Source organism: Carassius carassius, chromosome 17 (assembly GCF_963082965.1).
Source record: "Carassius carassius chromosome 17, fCarCar2.1, whole genome shotgun sequence".
NCBI classification, from domain to species: domain Eukaryota; kingdom Metazoa; phylum Chordata; class Actinopteri; order Cypriniformes; family Cyprinidae; genus Carassius; species Carassius carassius.
The window spans coordinates 12317224-12336273 of record NC_081771.1 but is presented as its reverse complement, the minus strand read 5'-3'; the positions used below and the strand labels follow the sequence as shown (position 1 = coordinate 12336273).

The 19050-nt window shown below is 42.9% G+C and overlaps 1 protein-coding gene and 1 long non-coding RNA gene across 3 annotated transcripts; one reads left to right on the top strand and one right to left on the bottom strand.

Annotated features, from left to right (window-relative positions):
• Positions 1–732: 732 nt before the first annotated feature.
• LOC132161106 (regulator of G-protein signaling 5-like) lies at positions 733–2864 on the bottom strand. Of its 2 annotated transcripts, XR_009438097.1 has the most exons (6): positions 2732–2864; positions 2454–2534; positions 2275–2336; positions 1532–1698; positions 1118–1453; positions 733–1071 (listed from the first exon to the last, which is right to left on the bottom strand). XR_009438097.1 is itself a non-coding variant. In XM_059570916.1 (5 exons), the coding sequence occupies exons 1-5, from the start codon at positions 2803–2805 to the stop codon at positions 1211–1213; spliced, it is 627 nt and encodes a 208-aa protein (XP_059426899.1). In that variant the 5' UTR covers positions 2806–2864; the 3' UTR covers positions 734–1210. The 2 variants fall into 2 exon arrangements, 1 of the variants encoding a protein (XP_059426899.1); XM_059570916.1 differs by having other exon boundaries at positions 734–1453.
• On the top strand, positions 2258–3314 carry LOC132161107 (uncharacterized). The gene is made up of 2 exons (XR_009438098.1): positions 2258–2346; positions 3141–3314. It is a non-coding gene; the product is annotated as an uncharacterized LOC132161107 (long non-coding RNA).
• Positions 3315–19050: the final 15736 nt, after the last annotated feature.

Below are 19050 nucleotides of genomic sequence, written 5' to 3'. Positions count from 1 at the left end.
TTGATGGTTAAATATGAAACACAATCTCGGCCTGGCCAGTCATGTGCATAACAAGCCTGTTTACCTCATAGAGAAGCATCTGTGATAAATCTGGCCTTTACATTTTCATTCTGTTCACATTAAATAAAAATAGGAACAATCCTGGGTTATTAAGAAAGTTGTTTGCCTCGTATTTTACTACAAGTGAAACTTTTACCAATCATTTAAATAAAATTTGAAAATTGTAACATTATAACTAAAATCTAATCTAATATATATAACCTATATCAGTTTTTTTTTCTTTTAGTTTGACCTGTAAGTCTAAAAAAAACACACACACACACACACACAAGATATGATAGCACATTATCACTTTAATGCAAAATTGTATTCACAAAATTCACAAAATTGAGTTAATAAAATAATTTATAAAAATTATTTAAAATAAATACTAGTTCACCAACTTTTTACATTCTTAAGCCTTATAGCAGTCCAGACAGATTGTCAGTGTCTTTTATTTATATATAAATATGTTTATCATTTAAATATGATCTTATTTACAAAAATAAAAAATAAATAAACAATATAATATTAGCAAAATCATCATGAAAAAGAATGGTTTAAAATGTGTATATATATATATATATATATATATATATATATATATATATATATATATATATATATATATATATATATATACACATTTTAAACCATTATATTATATTGTTTAAAATATTATATTGTTTATTTATTTTTTATGTTTTTAAATATGATCCCACCACTTTACCATTGTACCATCACAAAATTTGTTCTAAGGGGTTATTTAAAAATAAGAAAGATAAATAAATTAAGTAAATGAATGCATTAAATATTTTGCATGCATAAAACACTTGTCTCCATTTTATAAACTTTACAAAACACATAATTTGCTTTTTGAAAGCATGCTATGTGCTTTTAAGCCTATGCGTGCTTCAGTAAAGTCTGTATCTCCTTTGTGTTGCGTACAGGTGCGCAGATGCATCTCTCTCCACCAGCAGCTCTGATGTTCCCTCTCATGGTCACTATTAAGGGGATCTGGGAATGCAGTGTCTGATTCCGTTATGCAGTTCTCTTCATCTCTTCATGGCTCTCCGACCGCCTCAAGCAGCCTTTTTAGGGCCTGCACCGGTCCCTTCCACTTCTTGCCCGAGCTTTCATCTTTTGCAGAACCAAAATGCACCTACGTGTTTCATTTTGGTTCTTCAACTTCAATTGGGGGTCTGGCCACAATGGCCTTTTTACTTCTTGCCTTAGTGCTCTTCACTGTGAGCTGGTTGACTAGATTTCGGTAGGCAGCGGAGCGCAGGAATCGTGGGTAACAGTCCTTTTCCATGAGAATATAGATGCGGTACTGGGCCATATCGAAGCAGGATGCATTAGGGCTTTTCAGGTTGGCTTGAGTAATGTCTCGGGTCTCATAATCGATGTTAACCTGTAGGCAAACAGGAAGTGAGTTCAAACATCTGCAATTTAGGAAAGATACCACAGGATATGGTGATTTATTATTTACCTCTCTAGGAGCTTCACTTCCAATAAACTCCTCGTAGATCCTCTTGGCTTTGGATGGCATCTTAGCTGCAGACTTTGTACTTTTATAGTCCTCACAGGCCAGGTAGAAAGCAATGTTTTCTTCACTAAACTCAGATACCAGAAAAGATCTGAAGGCATATAGTCCATCTGATAGAGAGGGAAAAATGGGGTTAGAGAAGAGATTAGTTGTGTAACGTGTCTCATCAGATTAAAGCCCCCCACACAGATCAGACAGCAGGACAGACACATCTGTGCACTGCTGTCCTATTTCTAGCATCAAAATGTAAACCATAGTCTCATGGATTTATATTATCATACGCTGTAAAAAAATATTTTTCAAAGTTGTCAGTAAAATGTATTGGAGTATGTTTTATAAGAAAACTATTTCAATCTTTCTACCTCAATATTTCACATTAATTGCCATTTCTTTGTAGTTATTTGAAATTTGCTAGCAGTGGAAGGGAATTTTTTCAAAGTAAATTGTACTCCAATTTTTTTTTTTTTTAATGTACATCATTACTGAGGCATATCTTTATTACAAAAAAAACAACAATAACAACAACAACAACATATATTTCAAAGTTGATTGTTGGAAAAAAAACTATTACAGTCTTTCTGCGTCAAAATTTCATACTTACAATATATTACTTGTTAAATCTTTGTACTTATTTGTGAAATTATTAGCTATTTCTATGTGTTTTTTTTTCTTCAGTGTGGACTTACGTTTGCTGGACAGAAGCTTCTCAAGAGACTGTTTCCACATTAGACATTCCTCCAAGGTCAACCTGCAAAGATGTAAGCCAGTCAGAGAAGAAACCATATAAAACTAAACATGCTTTATCATGCAAAAAGAAACATGTTATGAAATAGGCAAAAACCAGTGCATTCAGTACTGTACTTACCTTGGTTTTCTATATTTACATAGGCTGCTCAAGTCTTGTCTCTGCAGAAATCCACCCACACACGCCTTTAATCTTTTGGCCCTGATGTTAGAAAAGCATTTATTTATTACACAACATATGTACACTTTTGAAATATACACAGTTCTTATAAGATTAAAAGCCCTCATTACTGATGTTATATAAAAGACTAGAGGTTTACATTTAAGCCTTCGAATGATTTGTATAAAATATAAAAAAAGCACATAAAACCCTTAAAAATGTAAAAATGAGGATCGTACCTTTCTAGGCAATTGTTTGAGAGCCCTGTTATTCCTCTACACATGGGAAAGCCAGAAGGGAAATAAATATCCATTGCGCAGTGTGATCTCTAGGTAAAATTTATCAGCAGTGTGTCTGCAGTGAGAGAACAGGGAGTTTATATAGTGCAGGAAGCAGAGCATCATCTCTCCTCTCGGCCAATCGCCATCCAGTTCACTCTCTGCTCATGTACTGTGTACTGTGCATTCATGTGTATGTGAAAAGGCAGGAGAGTCCACAGTGCTGGTAATGTTCACAAGTGTGGTTATTGTAAGTGCCCTAATTCGGGTCATTTTAATGTTCTTTTACACTGCTGACACGCTGTTCCAGAAATATGATTATTTCAAAAGCATAAATGAAAACAACCTCCGCAACTCTGAATTTTTGCAGGGCTGCTGGTCAAATATCAGGAGAAGCACAGTTCGTGACTTACCAGAAAATTATTTTCCTGTGGATGATCTTGGTGGTCACTGATCATGATTTTCAGTTTTCTTAACCTGTAACCTGTTCTGAAAGCCTTCCTATTGTAAATAAATAAATGCAAGCAATATGCAACAATACGTATGCCAACTTTGATTTGCATATGTATTAAATTCTGTCTCGTTTTGCCAAAAACACAGAAAATTATTTATTTATTTATTGATAGTTCTAAATGAGTGCTTAACTAAAAACTATGGCAACATGTAGAGGTTCAATTTAAGATTATCTCTCTCGCTCTCTCGCTCTCTCTCTCTGTATATATATACAGTATATAATATAAAGATGAGTTTCGAACTTTGAACAACAAACATCTTACAAGAATGTCGAAAAGTCATTTCCAATATTATCTGTGAATCAAAAAATACTTCACTGCCTCCAGCGTCAACTTCACTGAACATGGGCATGACAGTCATTTGCTCACAAATGTTCTCAAAATACATGGAATTTTTCTTTGGGCACTGTAATGTTTGTTACTCTACAGGTGGGTAAACTTACTGATTAAACTAGCAGTTGTAAGCCAATGTAAGCCAATGGTATGATATAGCCTATATATATATATATATATATATATATATATATATATATATATATATATATATATATATATATAGAGAGAGAGAGAGAGAGAGAGAGAGAGAGAGAGAGCATTTTGTGATCAATCTAAATACATGTAGTGTGCATTAATAATAACCATATTTTTCAACCATTTTATTACTATTCTTTTTTTATTTTAATAATATTATTATTACTTCTACTACTACTACAGGCACAATTTGCATTTGGTTTGCAGAAAAGACATAGACAACTTTTCCTAACCAGGCTACATGTTCTAAACTGTTGTGACGTGGTACAATTACATAATATTAGAGATGCACTGAAATGAAAATTCTGGGCCGAATCCGAAAATTCTTGATGCACTTGGACGAAAACCGAAGCCGAAGCCGGAAATGCTTTATAATGATTATTTATTATTTAATTAATATAAAGTGATTTTGTAAGACCTATTAAATTTAGAGGGTTCATGCCAAAATGAAAATTCTGTCCAACCCTCTATGGACACCTTGGCAATTGAATCGTCATTGGCTAGTAAATTTTTAGTTTACTCACCAGACTGATATACACACACACACATATATATATATATATATATATATATATATATATATATATATATATATATATATATATATATATATATTTTTTTTTTTTAAATGGCACTGCTTTTTACATATCTGAAAGTACACTTTTAACATCAGTCAGTGAAGCTTTATAATATGATAATCAAGTATTATTTAATGATAGAATTTTAGTAATTAGAATTAAAACTTGGTTACTATGTATGAATGCATAGATATTTTAACTGAACATTTTAACTGGACTGGTGGTTGTGCTTTGTTGGTCATTCAGTGTGAAGAAAAAAAATGGCATAAACTACCAATACTTACAAGATGATAATAATAATAATAAGTTCCTCTTCAGGAACTCGAACTGCGTCGAGAACGATTGGGGAGCGCCTCTAGCGTGACTTCTCTGAATCATGTTTGTAATTCAGTTCGGTTCTCTTCAGCCTCAATTCAATGGGGTTTCACCCACGCTGGTGGGTCCCGAGCAGGCTCTGGTTATGGAACAGGAAGTGCACGCTCTCCTGAGGAAGGATGCCATCGAGATGCCATAGAGATGCACTGAAATGAAAATTCTGGGCCGAATCCGAAAATTCTTGATGCACTTGGACGAAAACCGAAGCCGAAGCCGGAAATGCTTTATAATGATTATTTATTATTTAATTAATATAAAGTGATTTTGTAAGACTTATTAAATTTAGAGGGTTCATGCCAAAATGAAAATTCTGTCCAACCCTCTATGGACACCTTGGCAATTGAATCGTCATTGGCTAGTAAATTTTTAGTTTACTCACCAGACTGATATACACACACACACACATATATATATATGTCTGTGTGTGTGTATATCAGTCTGGTGAGTAAACTAAAAATTTAGCAGGCTCTGGTTATGGAACAGGAAGTGCACGCTCTCCTGAGGAAGGAGGCCATCGAGGTGGTCCCTCCTCACGACAGAGAGTCCGGGTTCTACAGCCGGTACATCATTGTTCCAAAGAAGAATGGGAGGGTTGCGTCCCATTTTAGATCTGCGTCTAGTGAACCGCTCAGTCAAGCGACTGAAGTTCAGGAGGCTCACACTCAAACAGGTCGTGTCTCAGATCAGGTCCGAGGACTGGTTTGTCACGATAGATTTAAAAGATGCATATTTCCCATAAACTGTATAAAAACATGGACGTAGTGTCCGTGACGTCACCTGTAGACTCCTGAAGTGTTTTTGAAGCCTAAAGTGTGCAGAGCGGGCCGTCGCCATCTTGGCAGAGCGTCACCGTGTGACTCTCCCGGACAATCAAAAATGGGCAAAAAGGCAGGAGCTACAGCGGCAATCCACCTGTCACTCAAGTGGCCATGCCCTTAATTATGCAGAACTTTAAATCTTAATATAATTTAAATGGATGTGTTATAAAAAAAAATCACCCCCCTCACAGTTGTCATGAAGGGCAAAATTAGCTATTTAGACCAAAATCAATTTTTGCACCAGGCTGTAAACATGTTTTTTTTCCTGCTGTAAAGTTGGGCATTTTAACATGGGGAGTCTATGGGAATGACTCCCTTTTGCATCCACCCTCAAGCCGCCAGTCGATGAATTGCAGTTTTAGTCACTTTCTTATTGGCATCACGAGAGAGCGGGAGGTTGGCACTCGATATTTCCATATCTCCATCCTTCCCCTACACAGGAAGTTTCTGAGGTTTGCTTTCAGGGGGCGAAGCGTACCAATATCGAGTACTTCCCTTTGGCCTTGCACTCTCACCCCGCACTTTCACAAAGTGTGTGGATGCAGCCCTGGCTCCGCTATGGCTCCAGGGCATCCGCATACTGAACTATATCGACGATTGGTTGATTTTAGCTCAATCAGAGCAGATGGCGGTTCGGCATCAAGATGTCGTTCTCACCCATATGTAAGAGCTGGGGTTAAGACTGAACACCAAGAAAAGTGTGCTTTCTCTAGTAGAGAGAACCACTTATCTGGGCGTTGTGTGGGATTCGACCACGATGCAGGCATGCATGTCACCTGCTCGGATCGAGTCGATCCTCACCGCAGTCGCGAGAGTGAGAGAAGGCCAGTCACTCACTGTCAAGCAGTTTCAAAAACTGCTGGGTCTAATGGCAGCTGCGTCCAACGTGATAACTATTGGCCTGCTGTACATGAGACCCCTATAGTGGTGGCTCAAGACCAAGGGGTTCTCCCTGAGGGGAAACCCACATTGCATGATCAAGGTCACGTGGCGCTGCCTACGTGCCTTGGATATGTGGAGGAAGCCTTGGTTCTTGTCTCAGGGCCCGGTGCTGGGAGCTTCTTGTTGCCGCATGATGTAAGCGACGGACGCATCCCTCACCGGCTGGGGTGCGGTCATGAGTGGCCCGCGGTCTGTGGAGTGGTCGCCATCTGACATGGCACATCAACTGCCTGGAGATGCTGGCCGTGCTTTGTGCACTTCGTTATTTTCTCCCAGACCTAAGAGGTCACCATGTGTTGGTAGGCACCGACAACACAGCGGTGGTCTCTTACATCAACCACCAAGAAGGTCTACGCTCACGCCGTTTATACAAACTTGCGTACCAGATCCTTGTATGGGCCCAGGACGAATTCCTCTCACTCAGAAAAGTTCACATTCCTGGGCATATAAATATGGGAGCAGACATCCTGTCGAGGCAGGGTTTTTGGCCAGGCTCAGGTGGACCTGTTTGCGACTCGAGTGACATCGCACTGTCCCCTCTTGTTCTCTCTGACTCATCCAGCTCCACTGGGGCTGGACGCCATGGTACAGACATGGCCGAGGCTCTGCTCCCGGGAGTTCTGGAGACAGTGCGCCGGGATGGAGTCTGGCTGCTGTTAGTAGCCACGTTCTGGCCGGGTCGAGTATGGTTCTCAGACCTGATTACCCTCCTAGATGGCTCTCCCTGGGAGATTCCCGTCAGGAGGGATCTCCTCTCACAGGCGGAGGGCACCATAGTCCACCCCGCCCAGAGCTGTGGAAGTTATGGGTTTGGCCCCTGAGGGGACACAACTCATAGCTTCCGGTCTCTCAACCGAGGTTGTTGAGACCATCCTCCAATCCAGAGCTCGACCCAGGTAACTGCCCGATTGGTACTAGACCCTGAAGGTCTATGTGGTGGCCACTGCAGGCTACCACGCCCCTCTCGGTGTCCAGTCAGTGGGCAGACACTCCCTTGTTACACGTGTCCTCTGCGGTGCACAGAGGCTAAGGCTTCCAGTACGTTCTTGTGTCCCCACGTGGGACTTTGCTGTGGTGTTACAAGCTCTCTGTAGGCCGCACTTCGAGCCTATTGAGGAGATCTCCGATCTTCTCTCTATTAAGACTGTCTTCCTGTTGGCGATATCTTCTCTCAAGAGAGTTGGGGACCTTCAGGCCCTCTCTGTGGCCTCTTCCTATATAGACTTTGCGCCCGGTCTGGCTAAAGCTTTCCTTTACCCTCGTGCGGGGTATGTCCCTAAGGTTCCCTCCTCTACACCACGGCCTGTCGTACTACAGGCCTTCAGTCCTCCTCCGCGCCAGACCAGAAAAAGCTTAATTGTATATGTCCAGTGTGAGCATTGGACACATACGTCCACAGAGTAGCCCTGTGTAAAAGGGTGGACCAGTTATTTGTCTGTTATGGTCCCCCTAAGAGAGGTCTTCCTGCTACTAAACAGACCCTCAGTCGGTGGATAGTAGATGCTATTTCTCTTGCATATGAGTCCTCTGACCTCCCCTCTCCCCTGGGGGTCAAGGCTCACTCCACTAGAAGTGTGGCGGCCTCCAAGGCCTTCCTAGCGGGTGTCTCTATGCGTGACATCTGCAAGGCTGCGGGGTGGTCCACGCCTTTGATCTTTGTAAGATTTTACGGTTTAGATTTACGAGCCGCTCCCAGGCCCCTCTGTTCTCTCTTCCTAGCTGTGCAGTTTCCCACACTGGCAGAGATTTGTAAGTCTGGCGGCGTGGGCATTCTCGTTCCCCAATCACTCTCGATGCAGCTCAAGTTCCTGAAGAGGAACGTCTAAGGTTAGTAGGAATCCTGGTTCCTCGAAGGAATGAGACGCTGCGTCGCAGTGCCATGCTTCCAGCATCTCTGGCCGGCGCTTGCTTCATCCTTTGAGGCTGATGCCGGCTGTGCCTCTCATGCTTTTATGCTTCCTGGTCTCTGACGTCACCCGCCTATGACGTCTCGCCCATCCATTGGACACTATTAACAATAGTCTTTTAACTGGAGTTGTTCCTAAACATTTTAAATACGCTCTTGTCCAGCCCCTTTTGAAAAAAAAATATTTGGACCCTGCTGTTGTATCAAATTACCGGCCAATCTCGAAGTTACCTTTTTTTCCCAAGGTTTTGGAGAAGGTCGTTTTGAATCAGTGATCTCAGGTTTGAGAGACAAATGTATTCTGTCGTTAAGTCTTGCGAAAAGTGAAACCATTTCTGTCCACTCGTGATCTCGAAAAGCTCATTCATGCATTTATATTTACAAGACTAGATTACTGCAATGCGCTTTATGTCGGCATAAATTAGACACCAATTAAATGCTTACAACTAGTTCAAAATGCCGCCACGAGACTTTTGACGGGTACTCGTAAGCGAGACCACATTACCCCAGTATTGAGCTCTTTAAATTGGCTACCGATTGACTACAGAATAAATCTGAAAATTTTTTCATAAATTACTGCATGGTATGGCTCCATTGTACCTGGCAAATCTTATTAAGAAATACGACCCAAAATGGTCCTTGAGGTCAGCTGACCAGCTGGTTTTAACGACTCCAAGAACAAAGCGGAGAAGTGGAGATCGAGCTTTTGTAGCAATAGCTCCTAAACTCTGGAATGATCTACCCCTTTCTATCAGATTGGAACGTACATTTACTGTTTTTAAACATAAGCTTAAAGAATGCCTCCTAGCTCTAGCATTCAATGGGGTATAGTAGTTGCATTTGTAGGTTATCAAACTGAGGGGTTTATTTCATTATTTATATGTGGTGTTAATGATGTATGTTTTTATGATTGCTTATGTGTTTGTACAGCACTTTGTTCAATGACAAGTTATGTGAAAGTGCTTAATAAATAAAAAAAAGAAGAAGAAGACACACATGATTCAGAGACATCATGCTAGAAGCGTTCCCCAATCATTCTTGACGCAGCTTCTCGTTCCTTCGAGGAACGTCTTGGTTACGTATGTAACCCTCGTTCCCTGAAGGAGGGAACGGAGACGTTACGAATGGGATCTCGCCCGAGAGCCCAATCACCTTCGAGTGGTACAAAACGAGCCAATGGTACACAAAGTACCTTGGTCTGCGAGATTTGCATCGTGAGCTCCGCCCTGCAGAGCGGGTATATAAGGAGCAACGCGAGCAACTCGCATTCAAGTCTTCGCTGAGGAGCCGAGCCAGTGACCCGGCCGTTCAGCGGAACAGCAATGTGGCAAGGGTACGTAACGTCTCCGTTCCCTCCTTCAGGAAACGAGGGTTACATACGTAACCAAGACGTTCCCCTCCAGTCGGTCACGTTCGACGTTACGAATGGGGTCCCTTACAAAACGCCACATGGCTGTCTTCCATCGACCCGTGTGAGTGATAGCACCCTGTCGCGAGGCCAGCACGAGTGAGGGCTCATAACTTACACAGAATACACTGGGTAGCATATTCCAGCTGGACGTATGCTAGCAGGCTGCCTGCCCGTGGGAGGACTTACAGAAGGCAGGTATCCACCCAGGTGGTGATACATAAGAACTCTGAGGTACCCAGCCCGCAGGGTGGAAGTTTCAATGACAGAGCTGGCAAGGGGCTTGCCAAGGGAAAGACACATGCTGCAGAGAGACTTACTGTGGACATACACACGTGGGATTGCCGAGAAAGGGGAATCACACCACATGGAGGCACCTAGTCCCACACAGGGCTGACCAAGGGGCATGTACACAAGTGTTGGACATTAACAGTGCTGGAGGAACCCAGGGTTCTGACTGAGGAACTCACCTGAGGGGAATAGCGCACGCATCCAGTCTGCGGAGTGGAATGGCGCAGCAAGCGGATTGACACCGAGCAGGTCCTTACTGGCCCGAAGGGGCGAGTACCCGGGAGGACACGGGCTCTACACGGAGATTATAAAGTCTCGCGAATGTGTTAGGTATCACCTAGCCCGCAGCTCTACAGATGTCTGTTAGCAAGGCGCCGTGCGCCAGTGCCCAGGAGATAGCTACACTCCTAGTTGAGTGAGCTCTCACACCTAGGGGGCATGGCAGGTCTTGAGCCTGATAAGCCAGGACAATAGCATCCACTATCCAGTGGGATAACCTCTGCTTGGAGACAGCCTTTCCCTTCTGCTGGCCTCCGTAACAGACAAAGAGCTGGTCTGAGGTCCTAAGGCACTGAGTTCTGTCCTCGTAGGTGTGGAGCGCACGTACTGGACAGAGCAACGCCAGGGCTGGGTCTGCCTCCTCCAGGGGCAGTGCTTGCAAGTTCACCAACTTTTTCCTAAAAGGAGTGGTGGGAACTTTGGGCACGTAACCAGGCCGGGGTCTCAAGATAACGTAACAGTTAGCCGGCCCGAATTCCTGGCACGCTTCGTCAACTGAAAATGCCTGCAGGTCCCGACCCTCTTCACCGAAGCCAAAGCCGTCAGGAGCGCAGTTTTCAAAGATAAAAACTTTAGCTCAACTGAGAGCAAGGGTTCGAAGGGAGCCCTCTGCAGTGCCGATAGAACCACTGTGAGGTCCCAAGAGGGGACTTGCTAAGGGCGAGGTGGGTTGAGCCTCCTTGCTCCTCTCAGGAACCTGATGATCAGAGACTTACCTTCAACAGGGTCATGGTGAGCCGAAATGGTGGCCACATAGACCTTGAGGGTGGAAGGAGACAGCCTTCGTTCCAACCCCTCCTGAAGAAAGGAGAGCACTGACCCAATCGGACATTTCCAGGGGTCCTCACGCAGTGAAGAACACCAAGAGAGGTTCCACTTCAAAGCATAGGTCTGTCTGGTGGACATGGCTCTAGCTGAAGTGATGGTAGCTACCACCTGTGGTGGCAAGGTACCTAAACCTTCCGTGACCCATCCAGGGGCCAGGGCAGGATGTGTCTGATGTCCTCAGACTGCTTCTGGGCGGCAGAGAACTGCTGGGCAAAGCTCTCTACCGCGTCGCCGAAGAGGCCATCCTGGGAGACCGGGGAGTTGAGGAGCTGAGCCGGATCAGACTCCCTCATGTCTGCCAAGTTCAGCCATAGGTGGCACTCCTGGACCACCAAAGTGGACATCACCTGACCCAAGGAGCGCGCAGTGACCTTCGTCGCCCGGAGAGCGAGGTCGGTAGGAGTGCGCGCCTCTTGCAAAACCCCTGGGTCAGCACTGCCCTCGTGCAGCTGTCTGAGCAGCTTGGCCTGATAGACCTGAAGTGAGGCCATGGCATGCAGGGCAGAAGCGGCCTGGCCCGCAGCTCTGTAAGCCTTGGCCACAAGTGTGGATGAGAACTTACAGGCCTTGGAGGGCAGCTTGGGACCGCCACGCCAAGCGGAGGCACTCTGTGGACACAGTTGCATCGCAACAGAACGCTCCACCGGGGGAATCCCAGCATGCCCCTTGGCCGCCCCGCCATCGAGGGCAGTGAAGGCGGAGGAAGTACCATAACGGTTTCGGGCAGTTAAAGGTGCCTTCCATGAACTGGTTACTTCCTGGTGCACTTCCGGGAAGAAAGGAACCAGAGGGGGTGCTGGCGATCCGCATGAGCAGCCCCCAGGAACCAATCATCCAGCCTCGAGCGCTCGGGACAGGGCGGAGGATTCCACTCAAGCCCTATGCTCTCCGCTGCCCGGGAAAGCACGGCCGTAAGCTCGGGATCGGACTCGGACAACGCTGGAACTCCCGAGGGAGGCAACGCAGCTGAATCCTCATCTCCCGAGGACTCAAGCCCGCCTTGTGATGCGTCGATCAACATAGGGTCCTCTTCGCGAGCCCCGAATGAGATGTCAGGAACCTGAGAGGGTCCAGCAAACTCATCTGGAAACTCGACCGGCTGCGACGTATGTGAGGGGGGGTGTGGCCTGAGAAGGTTGGCTCATCGGGGAAGCCCACACAGTAGCCCTCAGATCACCCTGGCCACCAGCCGAAGTAGCCCTCTTACGAGAAGAAGAGCTAGAACGGGGTGTGGCAGAGGGGACTCTATACCTTTTAAGGTAATCGAGTCTCGATCTCAACGCCGAGATGGTCATGTCCCCGCAATGAGAACATGAGCCATCCACGAACGCAGTCTCAGCGTGCTGGAAGCCCAGGCACGTGACATAACGATCGTGGATGTCACGAGGAGCGATGTATCGACCGCACCCAGAAACACGCGGGCGAAGTGACATCTTTAAAAAGACGCAAATCGGCCCGTATCTCTTTTGTGAAAGAAATTTGTTCTTTCAGAGGTGTTGAAGCGCTCTGGGGAAAGCGGGAGCTGTCACAGGAAACCCAAACGAACCACTGAATCGCGCCGTCACTCCAACACCAGTGACTCTGGCTTGTAGCACTCCGGTGAAAGCAGCACACGATGTGCTCGGCTCCGAAGCGAAAGCTTGAATGCGAGTTGCTCATGTTGCTCCTTATATACCCGCTCTGCGGGGCGGAGCTCGCGATGCAAATCCCGAAGACTTCTTTTGAGAAGGTACTTTGTGTACCATTGGCTCGTTTTGTACCACTCGAAGGTGATTGGGCTCTCGGGTGAGATCCCATTCGTAACGTCGAACGTGACTGACTGAAATGGAAACCAGGGTTACATACGTAACCTTAGATGAATTCTACTAAGAAGCACATTATAAAATGCACTAAGGATTAGCTAGCTACTGGATTCATGAATATTAATTAGGTTGTGTGCATTCACTTGAACTGATTTGCTGAAATCAAAACAGTGATAATAATAGGTGAGCACCAGCCAATGAGATTGTCGTTGGTGCATTAGCTCCTTCCACTTCCAGAAAACCAACAGTTCTTAAAAGCATAGGAAAGCCGTTATTTTGACAGGAAAATACAACAAAGTATATCTTTACAGACTCTCTTGCTCTCTCTGCTCTCACCAAAGCGACAGCGAGTGGTGCACCTTTACAGTAGAGTTTACGGTACGTAATGTAGAAGGTTGCTGTCATTAATTACTCACCCCTGTGTCGTTCCAAAACCATAAGACCTACGTTCATCTTCGGAACACAAATTAAGATGTTTTTGATGAAATGTGAGAGCTCTATGACCATCCATAGACAGAATGCAACTGAAATGTTCCCAGGTCCAGAAACATAGCAAGGACATCAGTAAAACAGTCCAAGTGACCTCAGTGGCTAAACTTCAGGTTTGCGAAGCTACTACAATACTTTTTGAGTGCAAAGAAAACAAAAATAACATAATATATTCAACAATTCTTCTCTATTGAGTTACGTCTTCCGCCATTTTTTGAGATTACCCCAAAACGTAATCAACATAATCAGCATTGTTTATGTTCAGTGCGAAAGTGTGCGCATGAACGTAATCTGCGTAATCAGCGTTGTTTATGCTTAGGGGAAAGCATATGTATGCATTGTGGTAACTCGGGGGAGGAGAATTGAAGAATAAAATGTTATTTTTGTTTACTTAGTGCTCAGAAAGTATTCTCGTAGCTTTCGCAAAACTGAAGTAGAGCCACTGATGTCACATTGACTGTTTTACCAATATCTTTGTTATGTTTATGGACCTGGGAACATTAGTTGATTGCTGTCTACAGAGGGTCAGAGAGCCGCTTAATTTGTGTTCCGAAGATGAACAAAGGTCCTACGGGTTTGGGACGACACAAGGGTGCGTAATTAATGACAGAATTCGGTGCACCTCTACAGAAAATATTTTATGTTTATGCCTTTCATCATAGGTCCACATTGATCTAAACGTCGAATCAGGACAGCTGTGCCTAACTTTACCAACTTGTACCTTCTTCAAGCTGTGCACAGAACAAGGAACATTTGATTAGGTTTAATATCCCAGAAAGATATAGTACCTGAGGGAATCCCACCTCAGATCAATAACTTATGATGTCAGCAGACACGAAGGTCTTTCTCTCACTCAACATGACACTCTGGATATAAAAGACAAAAAATATGGTTGTATGAGGACAAGGGATCTTCCCCATCAGTTGGCCTTGAGATCTCTGCGTCTGCTTGGATAGATGTCATTCACTTTTACCCCACTGCCTGGAAGCAATTTCTCAGAGATGTGGAAGACATGCAGAGGGGAAAATAAGCTTGTTGTTGACAGCTTCTTTTTCCTTTGTATAGATAATATGCCTTGCATAAGGGTAATTATACCACCAGAGATGTCCCAGCAGGATGAAACCCTTTTACTGGGTCTCTTCATAGAGATGATAGTGGGTGTCCCACTGCTGCACCATGAGGACGGGAAATAGAAAAGGTGCAATCCAGAGGATGTCTTACCTCAGGGCACCACTAACATTTTTTTATGTTAATGAATAGATAAGTCTTCACACGACAAAATGATCAAAGTACATTCATCACATGAATATTTCTGTTTGATTCTGAAACTATTTCAGGATTCCAGGATGGACAGCACAATCCTGTTTGTTTTAACATGATAAGAGTTAAAGAAAGACATTGTAACCAACTTTTTCACATTTGTGAGCCTCCTTTTTCAGACCATGACGTCGATGTCCTCCAAATGACAGAATTATCATGATAAGAATGATTCATCCTAACAAAGGATACTTGTTTTCTGGAATGTTGCATATTTTTAGTCCTAGTTTTAAATTTTCCATCATTCATGATCATATGCTGTTTTAAATGACATTTTACTTTACATTTAGTAAACAAATCCCTGTAAATGCTACATATAAATTGTCTTTAATAGGCAAAACAAACACACTATGTCTTCAGTGGGCCTGTCTATGAAACACAAGTTATGTAAATCCTTCATAAATCTGTGCTGATGTCAATTGTTGCACTGAATTTTGCATTACATTTACAGAATGATTGTTCATTATTCACCTATGTTTATAATCGGGCGACAGTCGAAGGCGAGACCCCAGACGACCCGATCTCTGGACACGGAATCTGGGGTCATGACCGAAAGGACAAGATCCCGGATACAGGCGGCCGAAATGAGCTTTCTCCGTGGGGTGGCTGGGCGCTCCCTTAGAGATAGGGTGAGAAGCTCGGTCACTCGGGAGGAGCTCAGAGTTGAGCCGTTGCTCCTCCACATCGAGAGGAGCCAGCTGAGGTGGGTCGGGCATCTATTTCGGATGCCTCCTGGATGCCTTCCCAGGGAGGTGTTCCAGGCATGTCCCACCGGGAGGAGGCCCCGGGGAAGACCTAGGACATGCTGGAGGGACTATGTCTCCCGGCTGGCCTGGGAACGCCTCGGGGTTCCCCTGGAAGAGCTGGAGGAAGTGGCTATGGAGAGGGAAGTCTGGGCGTCTCTGCTTAGACTGTTGCCCCCGCGACCCGGCCCCGGATAAGCAGAAGATGATGGATGGATGGATGGGTTTATATAAAGAAAAGTGGTAAAATATGATAAGAATATTGCATACCTCTGGTTTTGCTATTTTTAGACATTGTAAAGATGGCAAGACATTGCTCATCATTTTAACCAGAGGTTATTGCAATGTTGTTATAATATACCAAAATGGACATGAATTAAAGTCCAAACAGTTTTTTTTTTTTTATGAGCAAGGGAATATGAGTGTTATTTTTTTACACTCCTTGAGATATTTATATACTTTTATAGTTTTGGAATCAGATTTTATGTTTATATGTTTTTGTGTTTTTATTATTATTATTATTATTTGAAAGGCGAATGCTTCTTTAAATATTCCAAAAGCTCAACATGTAGACCATAATGCATATACTGTATATACGTATATAGCTAAGGTCAAAGGTTCCCAGACAACTGACTAAATTTACTTTTTTGAATGCAATGTAAGTTGCTTTGGATATTCTGATACTCTTTCAAACATAAAAATTTAATGTAAATTCTCATTTATGACGATATATCAATCATGTATTATTAATTTAATCATTAAAATTAGAGCGTTCTATTGGAAAAGTGTAAAAGGGATCTTCAATCCTTCAATGCTCAGCTCAAATCAGACACAAAGCTCTTTGGAACAACTTGAAAACAAAACCGTTAAAAAGTTAAATGAATAAATTACAGTATGTCTATCAAACTACTTCTGATGAAAAAATAAGAATATGTCCTTAATGTTTTTGAAATAAATGTTAAGTGAAATTTTATATGACAGACATCTATGCACTCAAATTTTTAAAAATAGCCATTGATGGATATTATGATCACCCAGAACCTTGAATGAAAGGCCACTAATATACCGCTTGCTTGTTATACGATTAGTTTCCTGGCAGTACAGGGGAAAAACAACACACTCTCACAGCGATGTGCAAATCTCTCGCTCAAGGTTGCTGTCAGCTCTAATGATCCTGAAGTGCTGTGAATTAGCCCTGAGACTCAATGAGTGGGGATTTTGACTGGGAATCTACCTACATCAGGTTGTTGGTAAAGACTAGGCCTGTGATGATTCCTGGCATTACTGTTTTGAAAACCCTGAATATTGGCTGTCATTCACAAAATTCTTATAGTACACTTGTAGTATTAGACCAGTTTAAGAGTGGAACTGTTATACTCTGTCAATTCTCATTTTAAGTAGTACAAATGTTATCAGAAATTGTCAGCTGTTGGTCTTGATATATACAGGTGCAGATACATTTCAGTAATTCAACTCAAATTGTGAAACTTGTGTATTAAATAAATTCAGTGCTCACAGACTGAAGTAGTTTAAGTCTTTGGTTCTTTTAATTGTGATGATTTTGGCTCACTTTTAACAAAAACCCACCAATTCATCTCAACAAATTAAAATACTTCATAAGACCAATAATAATAATAATAAAAAAACATTTTTATTGAATTGCTGGCCTTCTGGAAATTATGTTCATTTACTGTACATGTACTCAATACTGGTAGGGCTCCATTTGCTTTAATTACTACTTCAATTCGGCGTGGCATGGAGGTGATCAGTTTGTGGTACTGCTGAGGTGGAAGCCCAGGTTTCTTTGACAGTGGCCTTCAGCTCATCTGCATTGTTTGGTCTCTTGTTTCTCATTTTCCCCTTTTGACAATACCCCTTAGATTCTCTATGGGGTTCAGGTCTGGTGAGTTTGCTGGCCAGTCAAGCACACCAACACCATGGTCATTAACCAACTTCTGGTGCTTTTGCCAGTGTGGGCAGGTGCCAAATCCTGCTGGAAATTGAAATTAGCATCTTCAAAAAGCTGGTCAACAGAAGGAAGCATGAAATGCTCCAAAATGTCTTGTTAAATGGGTGCAGTGACTTTGGTTTTCAAAAAACACAATGGACCAACACCAGCAGATGACATTGAACCCCAAATCATCACAGTCTGTGGAAACTTAACACTGGACTTCAAGCGACTTGGGCTATGAGCTTCTCCACCCTTCCTCCAGACTCTGGGACCTTGGTTTCCAAATTAAATACAAAACTGGCTCTCATCTGAAAAAGGACTTTGGATCACTGGATAACAGTCCAGTTCTTCTTTTCCTTAGCCCAGGTAAGACGCCCCTGACATTGTCTGTGGTTCAGCAAATTCCTTGACACATCTATGTGTGGTGGCTCTTGATGCCTTGACCCCAGCCCCAGTGCATTCCTTGTGAAGTTCACTCAAATTCTTGAATCGATTTTATTTGACAATCCTCATAAGGCTGCGATCTTTTTCTTCCACACTTTTTCTTTCCACTCAAATTTTTGTTAACATGCTTGGATACAGCACTCTGTGAAGAGCCAGCTTAATTGGCAATGAATGTTTGTGGTTTACCCTCATTGTGAAGGGTGTCAATGATTGTTTTCTGGACAAGTGTCAGATCATCAGTCTTTGCCATGATTGTGTAGCCTAGGGAACCAAACTGAGAGACCATTTTGAAGGCTCGGGAAACCTTTGCAGGTGTTTTGAGTTAATTAGCAGATTGGCATGTCATGTCATGTAATTTGTTGAGATTTGTTGTGAATTGGTGTTTTTTTTTTAATGTGAGCCAAAATCATCACAATTAAAAGAACCAAAGACTTAAACTACTTCAGTCTGTGTGCAATGAATTTATTTCATACACAAGTTTCACAATTTGAGATGAATTACTGAAATAAATTAACTTTTCCACGACATTCTAATTTATTGGGATGCACCTGTACATCCCTTGAGAGAAGAATTTATTGTACAAACTCCACATCATTTACTCCAGTTTTATTCATGTAAAAAATGCAGATTATCTTTCATCTTTAATCTATTAGTCTGAATTTCATATTGATACTAACAGATATTTACATTGATTTAATTTGGGAATTTACATTAATTTAATTAACCACTTGACATTAATGTTCCGTGTTTTCCTCCCCCACGTGCATTCAATGACTCAGTTTTCCCTCATTTTCAATTGTTTATTGATTCCAGGTGTTCCCTCATTAGTTTCCATTGTTTTTGATTTATTACTCCACTGGTTTCATTTTTCCCAGATTACCTTCCATGTGTATTTAAGCCCTGTGTTTCCTGAGTCATACATGCTGTTTTATACATCTATTCCCCCTGCTGAGTGTTCCTTCGATGTCTAATAAAGTCTGTTCATTGGAAGTTTACTCCTCCCTCCACGCTCCCTCACAGTAGCGATCGTGACAGAAATATCTCACAGTAAATCATTTAGCATTGC